Genomic DNA, 17,099 nt, shown 5'->3' on the forward strand with positions numbered 1-17,099 from the left:
CTCCTGGTCATGCCAGGAGTGCTGGGATTAAAGGCGTGCGTGGCTACCTTCCATATTCTTAACAACCTACAGCACTTCTACCTGGACCACATGTGTTTGGCTGCACTGCGTATGCAATGAGATAAAAGCCCTGCACTATGTAATGTGTGTGGATGGGGATAAGAGAGAATGGTTTGCCAAAGATACAGTAGTGTGCTCTTCTACATGGTGGGTTAGGTACTTAACCCTTCAGGACCCTCCCAACCTCCAGCAGAGTCACCCCAGTATAGCTTCCAAAGGTGGCTGGTTCTTACCAGCTTCAGCCACTCCTTTCCCAACCCATGCTCATCAGCCATTTGATGGGCACAGCTGGCCTTGTCCTGGAGTACCGCCAACCCCATTACGCTCAATGTTGTCCCCCAAGACTTAGCCCTCTAGAACCCTCTGCCACAATGTTGATCATACCAAGCCCGCGTCTCCTTGCCTACCATGTTAGCTCAGAGCTGGCAGGGACCTGGTCTCCACTTGGGTCCCTAGTTCTCACCATAGGACTGTCTAGGGAGTGGAACTTTGACAGTGTTGTTGGGAAACTTTACAAAGGATTTAAGTGACCCTAACCTTAGACAAGAAGTTTCCTGGATGTCTCTTAGCCCAAGGGAGGTTGCAGGGCCTGGACCAAGTAGCAGGCAGAGGATTTCATGGCCTTACACTCACCCTTGCATACTTTCCTTCATCTGGCTTGCTTTCTACCCAGTGCAGAACCCTTGCACACCCTTATTTCCTTTGCATGGATAGAAGCATCGACAAACATTCTATATGCTAGGAGGCCCATGCTGGAAAGACACCTGTTGGCAACTACTGGTGTGATGGCACGTACACATAATCCTAACACTACACAGGAAAGCCAGAAAAAGGGAAAGTTTGAGGCCAGCCAGCCAGCCAGGGAGCACCAGTGACTCCCCAGCTTTGAGTCTCATAGTCGATATGCAAGGAAATGGGCACCCTCAGACTAGAAAGGGCCAAGCAGAGTCAGCTTCAGAAGTCGCCAGACTAGAAGTGTAACCACGGCTGCCATGTTCACAGCATGTGGTGCCCAACCTCACAGGAATCCTGGGAAGTTAAGGACCCTGGGAGGAATTTGTACAGTCTGGGAGAAGTTTTTTGTTAAACAGCTCTTGCTCCTCCTTGCCCCGAAATTTGCACAGACTCCTCCCTTCCCCTAATGGATCCTGCTAATTCTTCAGGTGACTGCTTCAGGACCTGTTAGTCACTAACTTCAAAAACTCAGGTGGCTGGTCCCTCCTACCCCTGCCTCACCCTTCCTACTCAAACCACCCAAGTAACTCAGATCATCTTTGGTCACCCACAGGAGAAAACACAAAGCAGAAGGCCAGATTAACAGACTCAGGACTGGTGTTACTCACAACACCTCCCATTGGCCTCTCCACACCTCTCAAGTTTAAAAGGCCACTTTGGCCTCGGAAAGTCTAAAACCCAACCAGATACATCTACCTCTGTAGCAGTCAAACATACAACCTAGCTGGTGTCCAAGCCTGTGTTCCACTTAGGAGTAGAGAAACCCAGAGACTGAGTTCCCACACCAGGGTCTGGTTGCTTGTAAAGTCCTGAGGATTCTTGGGCTTTTGAAGGGCAGCCCCTAGTCCCATTCCAGGTCTGCCTCCAATCCCTTTTGACTGTGCCAAGAAACAGGAAGAATCCTTGAAACACGAGAAATAATTTAAAAAAAGAGACAGGCAGGGTGGCTGGCCAGGCTTGTGCTCAAGACTGTATTCGCACAGAGACACGTGGCAGCTCACATTGGTCACACAAAGACACGTGGCAGCTTACATTGGCTTTAAATATGCAAAAGCCAGGGCCTTTTATGGTCCCACGTTGTCCTAACACTAACATCAGGACGGCCATCACAATCTGGGACGGGCCAGGGCTAGGGTCTGGGCTTAGGCACAGCCTTACCCCACCCTCTTCACACACTGGTATACACTCAACCCCTACCCCCAGCAGGCACACACAGGGAAGGGTGGATTATTGCTGGGCACATGTCTACTTTTATGAGGGATTCTGGAATGTTGGAGGGGTAATTCTAACCCCTCCTATGGCCTGGGCTGGGGCACTTCTGAAAAATGTATCTTCAGGACATGACCCAGAATAAGGGATAGTATGCAGGTGACCCATCTCGAGGTCTGATGGGTCCCAGTCAGTTCAGTCTGTGGTCACAGCATGGCCCAGGCCTAGAGGATACAAAGCCCCCATTTCCAGCTCTAACAAATGCTGAGAAAAAGTGACAGCACTGGGCAACCAGAAGGTGGCGGCTTAAGTCCATGACAGGCAGGCACAAGGCTAACTTGGAGGTTGGTGGTGACCAGTGCAATGCTGGGGTCAGAGGTCTGACCTGGCCCATACTCTGCTCATCTGGACTGGGCCCAAGAAGCCTAGAGTTTGGCATTGGCTCCTCTGCCAGCTCCTGGCTCTCCCAGCCAGGGCTAGATGCCCTGGGGTGCCAGGCTCAGGGTGGAATTAAGATCGCTCTGGTAGCTATATACATTCGTACAAATACATAAATACATAAAGCCCCGAGCTCCACAGAGAAGAGCTGAAGGGACGCACCTTTGTCCCAAGATGACCCAGGCCTTGTCAAACTCAGCTGGGCCAGGGACGGAGGACACTGGGGACAGTTCCGGCTGTGTTCCCCAGACCACGACTTGAGTGGACAATGGGGGACACCACTGTGCAAAACTGTAAACGTCACTGAGAGTAGCTGCTACCGCCAACCACTGGTAGGGGCCTCCGCCTGGGGGCTAGAGGCGGGTGGGGAGCTCTTCCTCACTGTCGCTGCAGTTCCCACAGCAATCCTGGAGGGACAGGGAAGACATGAAGGGAGAGAGGCACAGCAGGTGCCATTAGTCACCATTAAGGCTGACCAAGGCCAGTGTCATGCCCAGAAAGGGGGTGTGGGGTTCCCACAGTCTCAGAGTAGCAGCTCGGTCCAAACATGGATGGTGTCAGGGTAGAGCTTTCTAGCGACAGACTGCAGGAGACTAGAAACCTCCCAGGATCCGCAAGGGCAAGGCCTTTGTCCATCCCCTGGACAGACAGGCACAGGGAGACAGATGGAAGGTTAGCAGCTGGAAGGGGTCAAGGTGCAGGGGAGAAGCAGCAGGGAGGGAGCGGGTAAGGTGGGCACCAGACTTCTTTCTCCTACATCTCGCCTCTGCCATGGAAGGGCTGCCTGGGGCTCCCCACAGTCGGGCAGCAGCCAACCCATGAGGAGCCCACACTGCTCACCTCTGGAAAGAGAAAAGAGGCCATGAGACCAGCCAGGCGTGGGGGACAGGCAGGAATGAGGCTGGAGGATGCCTATTCCCAGTGTAGGTGGGCACCGGCTCTACCTCCCACCCACTATGGAACAGCTGGGGGCACAGGTCAGACACTGGCAGGACTTACTTGGCGACTGAAGAGCCTGTGCAGCAATCCCTTCTTGGGGGGTGCAGGTGGCTGGCCTTTCCAGTCCAGGTCTGGGGGAACTGACCCATCCAGCCCAAAGACATTGAGTTCCTGGAAGCACTCGGTCTCCACCATCTACCCAGGAACAGGTGGCTGTGAGAGGGGGCCCCAGGGATACCCCTCCCGGAGCCTGCCCCACTTGCAGGGTAGTCCCTACCTCATTCTGCCAGGGGATGGACACGCTACCCGTGGCAAACTTCTGGTAGAAGTCTTGGTCGGTGGGTTCCAGATCCACCCCTTTAACTGTAGAGAACTGCTCGATGTCCAGAACGTCCTTGCAGTAAATGGCCTGGGGCTGGGGGTGAGCAGAGGGAGGGGTCAGCAGGCCTCGATCTCAATCACCCTAGGCCTGGATCTGCCCTGACGCCTGCTGCTCCCTGGTTTAGAGACAGTGGCAAGGCACCCCACACATTATTCTCTAAGGCAGGTTTCACCCATCGACTAGGGTCATGACCCTTTGCTGAGCAGTGACCTAATAAGGCTCGGCACAGGCCTAGTAGTAGGCTGGGCTGGCCACTTGCAGGAGACTGCCTGGGTATGTGGCTAGTGGTTGGAGTGGGAAGGGGAGTACTGGCTCCCTGTATAGGGACTGGTGAGGGTCTTTAGAATGTGCAGAACTGGAGTGGTTTTTCAAATACCTCCCCAGTTCCTCTGCATTCGAAGGCCACTTTCTTTTCTATCTCTACATTGCTTTCAAAATCTTACCACAGCCGGGCGATGGTGGCGCACGCCTTTAATCCCAGCACTCGGGAGGCAGAGGCAGGCGGATCTCTGTGAGTTCGAGACCAGCCTGGTCTACAGAGCTAGTTCCAGGACAGGCTCCAAAGCCACAGAGAAACCCTGTCTCGAAAAACCAAAAAAAAAAAAAAAAAAAAAAATCTTACCACAAAGGATGTCAATTAAAAAATTATCATGAGCTAGAGGTGTAGTTTGGTGGTGTAGAGCATTTTCTCAGTATGCTCGAGGCCCTGGGTTCCATCCCCAGCACACATACACTATCTACTAACCTACCTACCAATACACACATTATCATGACCATCATGCATTTGTGTGTCTGACCTGGGAAAGTCCAAAGCTCCGTAAAAGACATAACATTTGTAATTTCATATCAATGTATGTACTAAGGCAGAGAGAATGCTTGAGTCTGCAAGTTCAAAACTGCACAAGGCAGTACAATGGACCTCATCTCAAAATATAGCATTATTCCTGATAGCCCCGCCCCCCCAAAAAAAGATACCCTCATGCCAACTATGGATAAAATTTATATTCATATAATAGAATATTATTCAGCTTTGAAAAAGAACAAAGTATTGGTGTATGCTTCAACACGGATGAACCTTGCAAGCATTCTTAGCAAAAGAAGCCAGTCCAAGTATCCATCTACTCACACAGAACTAGTGAGTTCCTGGGACAAGAGGGGAGCATTCAGAACCCTGATGGACATCAGGTCTTGTCTGGGTTCTGAAGAGGCTGGTGAAAACATCCTGGCCTTATGTGCTGACAATCACACTACTCTTTCAATTGAACTGCATACTTTAAATGGGTTACCTTTGTGAATTCCCTTCTAATAGAGTTGTTAAAGATATATTGTCAGCTGGGCACGCTAGCACGCCGTTAATCCTAGCACTCAGAGGCAGAGGCAGGTGAATCTCTGAGTTCATGGTCTACAGAGTAAGTTCCTGGTCAGCCAGAGCTACAGAAAGAAACTTTGTCCCTAAGAACAAAGCCAAAAACAAACAACAAAAAATTGTCAAGTGCTGGCTCAGAAGTTAAAAGCTTACACTGCTCTTCCAAGAGGATCTGATACCTCTGGCCTTCCACAGACTCCTGAATTCACATCTGAATTCACATGTACACACCCCCACACAAACACATGCAGGCCATTGCGTTCTTAATTAAAAAAACAACAACAACAAAACAAAAAGGCAGGGCTGGAGAGATGGCTCAGAGATTAAGAGCACTGACTGCTCTTCCAGAGGTCCTGAGTTCAATTCCCAGCAACCAACCACATGGCAGCTCACAACATCTGTAATGAGATCTGATGCCCTATTCTGGTGTGCAAGCAAACATGCAGACAGAACACTGTATACATAATAAACAAACTACTTCTAATGTTAAATTCCAAGACGCTGACTTTATTTCTAAATTTGAGCCACTGACCCATAGGCAGTGTGACTACCTCATTAGAGAATATGCAGAGTGGGAATCAGCCTGTGCAGATATCACAGTGTGACTCCTTCATTAGAGGACACACAGAGTGGGAATCAGCCTGTGCAGATATCACAGTGTGACTCCTTCATTAGAGGACACAGAGCAGGAATCAGCCTGTGCAACAGCTCCAGCCTGAGGCAGCAGGATGAAGTCAGACCTGCTTGGTTCAAGTGCCAGCTCACTAACAAGGCTCACCCTCTCGGTGTGGGTGAGGTCTACCATCTGAGCCATCACTCAGCCTCCATCACCACCCGCCCGCCCCCCACTAACATGCCTATCCTCTATGACCCATTCCCACACCTCATTTAGGGCTGAGCCCCCCACAAAGGTCGCCTGCCGTGCTTAAGCATGGAATTGTTCCTGCTCTACACATACTTGCTCCAGCCAGACTGGCCTCATAGTTGCCCTTCCTTGTCCCTAGGCTGATCCTGCCTCAGGGCTTTGGTGCCTGCCTGCTCCTTTTGCCTGTACTGCCCATGTTCTCAAATCTTGGCATGATTCTCTCTTCAGTTCTACTTAGGCATCAGCTTCTCAGAGATCACCCTGTCTAAAGTGACTACACCTCCTCAGAGCTGCCTTCCTAGCCTGTTCTCTTTCCTCTGTCACTCAGTTGTTTACTGCTTTATTTTGGTGTGTCTCTCCATTAGAGCATAGGGATGGCCTGGCTCTGTGGGCCTCATTACCTACAAGGCCTGACACATATGATATCCAGGTATATGTAAAAGCATAAACACATGTGGTTGACAGCCACCAAGCTGGTGAGCCCATTGCCTGAAGGCTTTCCCAGGTGCTCCTGGCAAGCTGTCAATCACAGGACCCCGTCTCCACAGACTTAGGCAGGACGCAAGCTGCCACTGGGACAGAAGGCATGTGATCCAGGTACCCAGTGAGGCTCTTTGGTAAACAGTCTCAGAATTTCCTTTCGAGTTCTTGAACAGAGTTGCTCTCTGTCCACTGGGTAGCTGGCTAGCTAAGAAGATGTGAGGTTGAGCTGCTAGGCCACCAGTGCCACTCCCTGAGAAAGATGCCCGAGAGGAATCGAGTTGCTGCCATGCTCCTGGAGCATCTCCATGTCCACCCCCATCCTATCCTAACACTAAAACTCGCGCATGCACACACATAAATGCTCATACATACACTTTCTGGAGGGCAGCCCAACCATTACATGGGTTTTTCTAACATTTGCACTGAAAGCGACCTGCTCATTGCTCCAAGCCCCCTTGTATCCTGGCTTGGCCTGACCCCTGGCCTGACCATTAGCAAGGGTGGGTAGGACTTACATCAGGCTTAAAAGGTGGTTCCAGCATCCCAGCTCCCAGCCGCTTGAAATTCAGTTTCTTGAAAAGGGGGTGCTCTTTTACCTCCCGGGCACCACCTCCACGACACCCCAGGCGCTCAGCAGGGTCCTTGCTGAGAAGCTGTAGCAGGGCATGGGTGGTTAGGGTTTTTCTGGGCAGCTGAGGTACCCCCGGCTCCAGCCCAGGCCAGGCCAGGCCAGGCCCACCTATAGCTTGTAGTAGTACCTGAGAACAGAGCGAGCGTGCCTGTGGGGAAAAGTGCTCTGTGTATTCCTCGGGCACCTCCTTGACCAACCTCTCTACTTCTTCCCGCTTGATCTTCTTCTTCCTCTGCTGGAAGGGTGACTGGCCTGCAATCATCTCATAGAGGAGGCAGCCAAGCGCCCACCAGTCAGGGCTGAAGGTATACCGCTCATTCTTCACTACCTCTGGAGCTGGGCAGGGGCACAGGAGTCAGGGCTCGGTAAGCAGTAGGGAACAGACAGCCCTCAGGCCTCAGAAACAAAAACCAGGGGATCAGTCCAAACATTCATTGGGTGGGCAGGCATTTCACTGGCCTGGTGGGACTCAGGCAGTATAAGAAACCACATCTCACAGTGGGAGCTGATGTGGCCCTGAAGAGGGTGGGTGTCACATTAAGGCCACCATGTCTGACTGTTCTTTTTTGTTTGTTTGTTTTGCTTTGCTTTATTATTTTTTTTCTAGAACAAATTGGGTTTTGTGTGTGTGTGTGTGTGTGTGTGTGAGTGTGTGTGTGTGTAGATCCCAACGCTGGAGTTTGGTGAACACAGGGCCATGCACACGTAGCCATATGAGCTACCTGGCACACACACAGCCTCAAATCCCCCACTACTTATTTTTTTTTAAACATGAAGTTGTCTGGCTTATTAAATGTTGGCAATCAATTCAAATTATTCTAAAAACAATTAAACTTCAGGATTCATGTAGGCCCTATCAGGACCATGTAGCCACTGACTTTAGCTTCTGGATTTCATGAGGGGAGGAAAAGACCCCACTTACTGGTACCTCCACCTGCCGGGCACCTCCTGCAGAGTCCCCCCTCCCCACATCTCTAATCTCAAAGCCCTCCAGGAGGCAGCTCTGAGGAGGTTTACAGCAGAAGAAAGAGAGGCTAAAAGTGGAGTTATTAGCTCTCAAGATGGAGCCTGGAAAACCTGGACTGCACTGGGTTCCAGTCACACGCTAGGAGGGCTCCACTGCCTAGATCTTAGACAGGCATGCTAGTCCAAGTATGGGCCATGCAGGGGAACAATGGGCCATGGAAATGCATTTGGCTTCCTTAACCTTCACTCCAACAGGTCCACCCAATCCTCGGAGTTCAATAAGCACCCAGCAAATGACTAGCAGCTTCACAATGGGGAACTGGCTAAGCCCTGGTCTCCTAACACACCACCACCACCACCACCACAACAAGCAGCAGTTTTGGTATGGGTTATCTACTCTGAGATGGAACACACACACACATCGCCAAACAGCAGTGGGTAGGCCAGGCTAAGGACAGCATGGGGACCCAGGAGACTGGACTTACCCATGTAGCCCACAGTACCCACACGGCCTTTGATGGTCTGGCCCTCGGGCACATGCACAGCCAGTCCCAGGTCAGAGATGCGGATGTGGCCTGGGTGGGGTATTGAAGCAGATGGGTCCACTGACAGGCCAGGCTTTCCCATCACATCCCTCCCACTTGGGCCTTCTCACTTCTCACCCACCATGGTCATCCAGCAGGATATTCTCTGGCTTTAGGTCCCTAAGGGGAGAAAAAAGGCAGGGTCAGATGCTGCCGTTTTCCAAGAAGCCAGACACAGCCAGCCTCTCGTAGCTCAAGTGCCTGCTGGGATCGGGCATGGAGCAAGGTGAAGGGCTCATTTGCTGCCAGAGTAAAAGAGCCCTGCTCTCCCCAGGTTGCAGCCAACTCAGGGGAGCAGGGCAAGGACCTCCAGAGCCGGTACTTTAGGAGCCTTTAGGGCAGTGAATCCAAAGTACTGAGGACTCCCACCCAGTGGGGGGACCCATCTGGGAGCAAGGAATCCTTGGACGTCATCCTTGGACTTGGTCACCCTTGATGGTGCAGCTCCCTTCCCCTGGTGGCCAACTCTACCTTCTCTGTCACATGAGGCTACTCTTCCATCCCCTCAGAGGCCGCAGTGAGGCTCAGGGGAAAGCGCCATCCATAAGCAGAGCTCTCTACTACTGAGCCCACCTGCAAAGCAGGAATGATGGTCTCCCAGAAAAAGAACTCATGCTGGAAGCAGGGAGCTGACTAGCTCAAGGTCACACAGAGAAGGGCGACAAAAAGAATTCACACAGTGGTCCGGCTAGATCCCAAAACCTAGGCATGAAGCACTCAAATCTATCAAATGTGGGTAAGTTTGTGCCTAGAGCCAGTGTTGGCTTGTGGCTACACAAACCCCCAGCGCACTGTCCTTCCACTGGCTGGCTTGATAGACAGCCTTATCTGCCACTATCATCTAACTGCTGCCCCTGTCCAGGAAGGACCAGTCCTGGAGTGGCCATCCCAGAAGCTCAGCCCCACCTGTACACAATGCGTTCCCGGTGCAGGTCCTCCAGGCCGCAGCAGATCTCCGCAGCATAGAAGACAGCCCTTGCTTCAGGAAAGCCAGCCTGGCCCATGTGGTAGATGTGGAACTTGAGGTCGCCTCCATTCATCAATGTCAGCACCAGGCACAGCGCATCCTTTGTCTCATAGGCGTAGGCTAAGCTCACCTGTGCTCATGAGAAACAAACCTTCAGGCAGGAACTGTGGGGGTGCCTGGGGTGTGCAAGTGAGTGTGTGTGTGTGTGTGTGCCTGGGGTGTGTGCGCGCATGTGTGTACACATGTGCTAATAGCAGCCACCCAAACAATCTTCTCTGTGCCACTCCTTAGGGCTCAGCAGGCTTCCTGAGCCTGAAATAGCTCCTACCCCACCCTTCTTAGGTACTGCCCAGAGCAGGAAGGGCAGTCCCTTTGGCAGCAGGGAGGGACTTTAGCCTGGTGGGAGGGGAAGGCAGTTGATGGTGAGACCGCAGGGGAGGGAGAGAGCTCCTTGTGTACTTACTACAAACCTACTGTTCACTTTTTCCAGGATCTGCTTCTCATTGAGCGCCATGGCCTCCCCTTTCCGCTTCTTGATTCGTTTCTTTTCCAGTTTCTTGCATGCATACATCTTGCCTGTTGCCCGCACCTGGCAGGCACATACCTGTAGCCGGGGTAGACAGGAACAAATGGGGGCCAGCCATGCTCTTGCTGGAGGCGGGACGGTCCAGGGCTACCATACCCCATCTAGTGTACTCTGCAAAGGCACCAGGAGGCCACTCACCTCCCCAAAGCCACCTTTGCCCAGAACTCGATACTGCCTAAAGGTGTTTTTGGTCACTGGCTGCCTATAGGCAAGAGTAAAAGAAACAAATATTTATGCAGGGATTCCCACAAGGAAACCCCACAGCCTTGCCTACCCCAGACCAGCCCACAAGGAGCACACCTTTCCAGCCACTTCCACTGCAGAAAACGGTTAAAGTAGATGCTGTCGAGGTAGTCGGCAAAAGGGGCCATGCTCAGGTACTCGTGGGTCAGCCTGTGGAGAAAGGAGCAGCCCATAGGGATCGGTCCCTAACAATCCCAATCTCAGCCTGAGGGCCCAGGCCTCCCATTGTAAGTGTGCTCAGCCCACAAAGCACCATCCTTGTCCTTGGACAATCTTCTCACTAACGCACTGAGCAGGAGACATGCATCCCATGCTGAAACACAGAGGGAGGCCACTGCTAAAGTCCAACAGCATGGACAGGGAGAGGAGCTGAGCTTGCCAGGGACTTCAAGGACCACAGAAGCCCCTTTCCTTAGCACAGTTCTAAATTGGTGGGGATGGAGCCTTACCGGGTCAGCTCTTGGAAGAGGTCTTTGCAGGGTCCCTGCTCTAGCCGCTGGGCACAGTTACTCACCAGCTGCCGGGGAACTTCGGGGATGAGGTCAGGACCCTAGGGACAGGCCACGGACAGGTCAATGCAGAGGCTCCCTTGGACAGCTGCCTACGCCCAAGGCAATACTGCCAGGTCTGTGGGTGCCAAGGGTGGCTGTGGATGGGTAGTGCACTGGCTGCGTTTTTTTGCTGAACTCCCTTCCTGCCCCCTCCCGCTTGAGACAGGGTGAGTGAGACAGCCACTGGCAGGCTGCCTGACCCAAGCTCAGCCCAACCCCTGGGCTCTATGCCCATGGTGCTGCCTGGAACAGCTCCAAGGCACTCACTGCCCAGGCTGTGGTCACTCCTCTGCCTGTTGTCGTCATCTCTCCATCACGGCTCACTCACCGTGTGGCTCAGAAAATTCTGCATTAGTCGCCGCCCACATGCCTTCCGTTTCTCATCAGGGGTCACTTCATACTCAGCCTGCAGAGGGAGAGGCAAAGAAGCTGGAGGCTGAGCGAGGTGACAGATGGGGGGGGGAAGGGCGTGGCCAGGACCTCTGCCTGCCCTCAGCGCTGGGCTGGGCCCTGCAGCGCGGTACTCACCACCCCATCCAGGAAGGCAATACAGCGGGTCAGCTCAGGCCTTGTGGCGCAGAACTCACGAAATAACAGGCGCCCAATGGGCTGACGCTCACACAGGCTGTGGTAGTCACGCTCTGCAGGCCAAGAGGGGAGCTGCTGGGTCACAGGGCACTGTGGTCTATATACCCCTACATCTGGGATCCGATAACTTCTAGCTCTGAGAGCGGTAGCCATTATCTTCTTTAGAACCCTCACTGTAACCCTCAGGCGGGTACCACTGTTACCCCAATGTAATCTGGGGGCTATGGGACCCAGAGAGGTTGATCAATTCAACTCTGTCACACAGCCAGGAGTCTGGACTCCAGAGCCCAGGTCTCCGGGTTCACAGACGTGCATGTTACAGTTCTGGGGTTGGGTGTGGTCTGTGAGGTTCCGGCCTGGCCCAGCCCAAGCCTACACCTGTTGCCTGCCTGGCGAAAGTGCGAGAGGAAGCTGTGGCTTCCGCTGCTCTCAGCTGGGCCTCCTTCCCAAAGCAGGGTACATTCTACCCACAGGCAAGCCATCAGCAGGGACCTGGGACACCTCAAGTGCTGTTCAGATCCTCACCCAAGAAATAGCATCAGGGTGAGCCCTTGTGCCCCTTCTAGAAATAACCAGATCATACTTCTCTAGCTTTGATGGGTGCCCTCAGGTCATAAGCACAGGACTGGTGTTCCAAACCTGTTGGCCCAGGCTGCCTTTCCTCCCTCCAGTCCATACCAGCTCTCCTCTTCCCCATGCCCACTCCACTGACACCAGTCAGAACCGATTCTCTCCCTTCCACCCATTTCAAACTCAGGAACCGAAACTGGGCTGGATCATGTAGTCTCAGTCTTCCTGGGCATTGGACACCCCCTTCCTCCATGGTGCTCCTGTGACCCAGGGCAAGGTCTGGCTGGAAAGGATCCTGCTGGGTAGCCTCCCCTCTGCTCTGGCAATCCGGGGCTTTTCCCACGCCTCACCAAGGCTGAGCCGAAGCTCTTCACACTGGCTGATATGAGGGAATTGCAGCATCTGACGCCATTTCTTGCTTTTGCCTTTGCGATTCCCGCCACCACCTGCAAAAGCAACCAGGAGCAGGGTCTCCCTGGAGTCCTGAACTACCACACACTCCTGCACACCCCGGGAGCTGGGTCTCCCTGGAGTCCTGAGCTACCACACACTCCTGCACACCCCGGGAGCTGGGTCTCCCTGGAGTCCTGAGCTACCACACACTCCTGCACACCCCGGGAGCTGGGTCTCCCTGGAGTCCTGAAGTACCATAGATTCCTACCTGCCCCTTACAAGTTCCAGTATACACATGGTCCTTCTGGGCAGCCATGCTAAGGGATCCCAGGATGAGAACCAGAAAGAGCAGTGAGGACATTTCTGCAAGAGGTTTGCCTCATTCACTCCCTACTCAGCAGGAATTCTACAGGTTAAGAAAGTAGACAAGAGCCTGGCCACCTGCATGCCTTTAATCCCAATACTCAGGAGACAGAGGAAGGTGGATCTCTTGTGAGTTCCAGGATAGCCAGAGCTGTTACACATATAGAAATCATGTCTCAAAGAAAAAAAAAAAAGAGAGAGAGAGAGAGAGAGAAAGAAAGAAAGGAAGGAAGGAAGAAAAAGAAAAGAAAGAAAAAAGCAAGCAAACAAAAAAGTAGCCAAGGGCACCACAGTGGAGAGGGTCACCAAAGAAGCCGAGGCATGCCAGCCAGAGAATCTATGTGGTACTTGATACCTGGGACAGCCCAGGCAATCCCCCAGGCCCTTAACACCAAGGATTGCACCAGAACTATCTCCCTGCCCACAGGAGGGCTGGCATTCAGGATGCCCCTACCCCTGCCTTGATGCCTGCCTACCGAGGTGAGCCCCTATCTGTAGCTGCTGGGACGCCTCCAGAATCTGAAAGGTAGGGTAAATGTGTGCTTCGGCAGTTCCCACCCCAACCTGCTGAAATAGTGAGGGGGCGTGAACTGGAGGTGGGGTCTCTGTGAGATCAAGGCCAGCCTGGTCTCACAGTGAGTTCCAGAACAGTCAGGCCTACATAGGCAAGGTCTCAAAACTCCACACTGCAGGAAAACAGAGCACGTCAGAAAGAAAGCCACACATGTCTTTGGGACAACACACTAAGGATGGCGGGAGAGGACCAGGATCGGGAACTCCAATGCATACTTTTGGCAGTCACTGTAGCACCCACACTACCCAACTGTCGTGGCACCTCCAAGGTGAGTGGGAGGAGGAGGAACTGTGTCCAGCACTCAGTAGGGCTGTGGAAAGAGGCAAGACCCATCTCCAATTCACTGACAACCTTAGGCAATGAATTTCCCTTGCCTGGTCTCAGTTTCCCCAGTATTGTCTCCCCTTGACCCAGTGTAAGCAGTACAGGAGGAAAAGCTGCCTCTGGGAAAGGGGCAGGGCTGGGTCCCTGTTTGGGCTCCCGGAGGAAGAAGGAAGTGCTGCAGTGTCCCCTTGAGAAACCCTCTGGTGGCCCTGCTACAGCCTATACCCCACGTGCCCCACAGCCATTGCTTCACTGCAAGTAAGAGACCTCTACTCCTTAACCAATGGCAAGGCCTCCCCTGAAGAGGAACTCCTCCCACTCTCCCTCCACCCGGGTCCCTCACCCAACCCTCCATTTGCTTGCCTCCCCCAGAAGTCACTTCCTCCTCTCCCTCCTCCCAGCTCCAGAGCAACAAGTCACATGCAAATGTCCTGTCCTAGAACTGTGGGGCTATCTGTGGGGCTCCCCTCCACCCGACCCTGCCCTCCTGTGTGCCTCTGCCACCTGGGAAAGGAAGAAAATCCAAGTGAGGGTGCACACCCCCAGGGCCATCCCCCCCAACCAGATAACACACAAGTTCCCAAGAAAACTGAGTCTCTGAGTGGTGAGTTCAGAGCCTTAACGTGACAGTGGGAGGAAATTCAAGCCCAATCCCAAATTCAAGTTCCTTTCCCACCTCTAACATGAGTGGCATTTATTAACCGCCAACTGACCTTTGATCCTAGCACTTGGGAGGCAGAAAGCAGGTGGAACTCTGAGTTCGAGGCCAGCTTGTGGTCTACATAGCAAGCTCCAAGTAAGTCAAGATTATATAGGAAGACCATCTCAAAAACAGAATCAACAAAAAAGAGTCAACTGTATACATAAACCACAGGTTTGCCCACTCCTGAGGGTCACTTGGAAAGCTGACCCCAAGCTGTTAGCTGTTTGTGAAATCACTGATAACACCAGTTAGTTCAAGGGTAGTGGGAGACTCCATGACAAAGAGGCTTTCCTCAAAATTTCTATACAGAAAAAAAAAGGAACAGTGGTGTTAAGAGACAGGAAGCGTGCCAAAGGCCACGCAGGTGTGTATGGGTGGGGGTGGGGGAGCATAGCCAGTTCACAAGACAGGTCCTCGAAGGGGAGCCACTAGTCCCTGCTATGGTCATGCTATCCCGTGCCTCACCCAAGATCCAACAAAGACTACCCAAAGGTACCAGCAGCGCTGGCCCAGTAAGGCAATGCCCTCAGGGGCCTGAGGCTAGCCCTAGGAAGTGAGGCCTGGCCCCAGCTCTCCTTACCCCTCCTCCCCAGCAGGCTGGATGACAAGGCAGAACAGACCAGCAGATGCCCCCAGAGGCTGAGAGGAAGGCCCAGCCCCTGAACTTGATAAGGGACTGGAGATAAGATAGCCTCCCCTGGGCACTAGAGACCCAGTCTGACCATCCCATTTCCAGGCAACACCTCCTGGGTGTGACATGCCCTGGGTAGTCAGAGGCTATCAGGTGCCGCACCACACTGGGGGCTTCTCAGAGGTGCTGTAGACTCTACTGGGCACCTTTAGTCCTAAGCCTGGGTCAATTACAATCTTGCTGGGTAATCTGGGTTTAGTCGCTGGTTTGAGCCTCAGTTTCCCATCTGTAACCTGATTTAGAACAGTGAAGCTAATGACCCCTTCAGCCGGGCAGCCCATCCAAAAGTGGAAAGCTGCCACCACGTTCCTGGAGTTCCAAAAAGAATCTTGTTCGTTGTTGGTCCCCCAGCACCCTGGACAGAGTGGGACAGTACAGGTGTGTCTGGTGATTATGTCGCTGAGGTGGGGAGGCAGTGAGTTTAATGTCTGGTCCTGGGTCACCTAGGGCCCTCACAGAGCAGGTGTAAATTAGCATCTGGAGTGAAACCAATAAGCAGACACCCCGAAGCACATCCATGTGCACACGCACTAATTCCACAAGACTGGTTTCCAGCCAGGCTTTTCAATGAACAACCCAGTATGCTCGGTCCCATTTCTTTGTGCGTCTGCCCTAACAGGTCGTTGGCTTGCTGTATGCAAAAATCGTGACCCATTCACCCGTTTATAGTATCCAGAGTCTCCTAGTGAGTGGTAGTTCTGCTGGTAATGTACGTGTCCACAAGTTTCCCCAAGTCGGCTGGGCTGTCTATGGCAAAGGCTTGGTTCATTCATTCTCCAATCTTTACAGATTACCAACTTTGTGCTGTTCAGGGCATCTGGGCCTGGGGCACGTGGGCACCTTCCTGCCTCTCACCTAGAAGAGGCCTCAGATACACGCTCCTGGGGCTCGCGTCCCATCTTTTTCTCTTCCTTCCCTTTCTCCTTTCATCCCCCCACACCCGCCGTGATGCCCGCAGCGCGACCCCCGCCCCTCCTGGGCCCTTGGTTCCGGGGGCAGGTACCGGGGGCAGGCCGGAAGGGCTCGTATCTGCGCTAAGAGTCCGGGTGCAGACTCCAGGGCACGAGGGTAGCTGGGGCCCGGGCGACCCGTGGAACTCCGAGGTCGCGCGCCCGCGATCCCCGCACCCGGGCCTGGCCGCCCGCCTGCCTGGCCTCACCTTCCCGGGCCTTGAGTAGCACCGTGTTCGCTACGATGTTCTCGAGCTCCATGGGCTGCAGCGCCGCCCGGCCCGCCAGGCCGCGCCGCCGGCCGGGACCGCCCGCGAGAGCCGGAGCCGATGGCGATCGGCTCGGCGCGGCTCGGCTCGACTGACCGCGCCGCGGCCTCCCGGGCCTCCCCGGCCTCCCCGGCCGCCGCCGCCCGCCGCGCACTCTGCGCCCCTCCCGGGCCACCGGCGCCGTCCCGCCCCGCCCTCTGTTTACTTGGCTCAGTCAATAGGTGAGCTGACGGTCCCCGCGCCAGACTGCTATTGGTCAGTCTCTTTGTCCTGCTCCGCCCACGGAGCAGGGAACTCGCTCCGCGCGGGGAGGGGGCGGGCCCCGTTGCGTTGCTTCTTCCTGGTTGGACTGCGGGCGGGACTCAGCCCCTAGGTTCGAATTTCTAGGCCTTCGTAGGATGCTGAGCTGCCAATTAGGGCCGAGCCTCCGCCGGGGAGTCGGGGGTGGGCTCTGGGGGGCCACGCCCAGGAGACAAAGCGTATGTTTGGATTAAGGAAGAGTCAACCATGCAGCAGTGCAATCTGATTGGGCCATCGGATGGGGGCGTGACCGAGTGCCTTTGGCTCGCCGATGGGATTTCTAGGGTTTTGTTGCGGTCACGCTGTGTAGCCTGCCGGCCAGCAGGTAACTGGGTTAGCCTGTGCGTCCTGTCGTCGTCTCTTGGGTCA

General features: G+C 53.9%; 1 protein-coding gene across 3 annotated transcripts; it reads right to left on the reverse strand.

Annotated features, from left to right (window-relative positions):
- Window positions 1-1,752: 1,752 nt before the first annotated feature.
- On the reverse strand, window positions 1,753-16,567 carry Grk6 (G protein-coupled receptor kinase 6). Of its 3 annotated transcripts, none has more exons than XM_075969521.1 (16): window positions 16,371-16,567; window positions 12,514-12,609; window positions 11,534-11,646; window positions 11,334-11,411; window positions 10,904-11,004; window positions 10,512-10,604; window positions 10,350-10,413; window positions 10,089-10,229; window positions 9,565-9,755; window positions 8,741-8,778; window positions 8,560-8,649; window positions 7,236-7,444; window positions 6,993-7,130; window positions 3,659-3,796; window positions 3,442-3,576; window positions 1,753-2,849 (listed from the first exon to the last, which is right to left on the reverse strand). In XM_075969521.1, exons 1-16 carry the CDS (start codon window positions 16,420-16,422, stop codon window positions 2,796-2,798), a joined length of 1,731 nt encoding a protein of 576 aa, XP_075825636.1. In that variant the 5' UTR covers window positions 16,423-16,567; the 3' UTR covers window positions 1,753-2,795. The 3 variants fall into 3 exon arrangements, with proteins under 3 accessions (XP_075825636.1, XP_075825637.1, XP_075825638.1); XM_075969522.1 differs by having other exon boundaries at window positions 1,753-3,284; XM_075969523.1 differs by lacking the exons at window positions 10,350-10,413; window positions 10,512-10,604; window positions 10,904-11,004; ... (2 more) ...; window positions 12,514-12,609; window positions 16,371-16,567 and having other exon boundaries at window positions 2,608-2,851; window positions 10,096-10,225.
- Between the last annotated feature and the right edge of the window lie 532 nt (window positions 16,568-17,099).

The sequence above is a fragment of the Microtus pennsylvanicus genome, chromosome 4 (assembly GCF_037038515.1).
Source record: "Microtus pennsylvanicus isolate mMicPen1 chromosome 4, mMicPen1.hap1, whole genome shotgun sequence".
Taxonomy (NCBI): domain Eukaryota; kingdom Metazoa; phylum Chordata; class Mammalia; order Rodentia; family Cricetidae; genus Microtus; species Microtus pennsylvanicus.

What these genes read in the sequence shown, in the direction of transcription:
- Grk6 (XM_075969521.1), bottom strand. Translation starts at nt 16,422, where the DNA reads ATGGAGCTCGAGAACATCGTAGCGAACACGGTGCTACTCAAGGCCCGG. An exon ending in CTCTTCCAAGAGCTGACCCG is followed by an intron (nt 10,605 to 10,903) that starts GTAAGGCTCCAT and finishes CTTTCTCCACAG; the next exon opens with GCTGACCCACGAGTACCTGA. An exon ending in GCAAAGGTGGCTTTGGGGAG is followed by an intron (nt 10,230 to 10,349) that starts GTGAGTGGCCTC and finishes CCCCGGCTACAG; the next exon opens with GTATGTGCCTGCCAGGTGCG.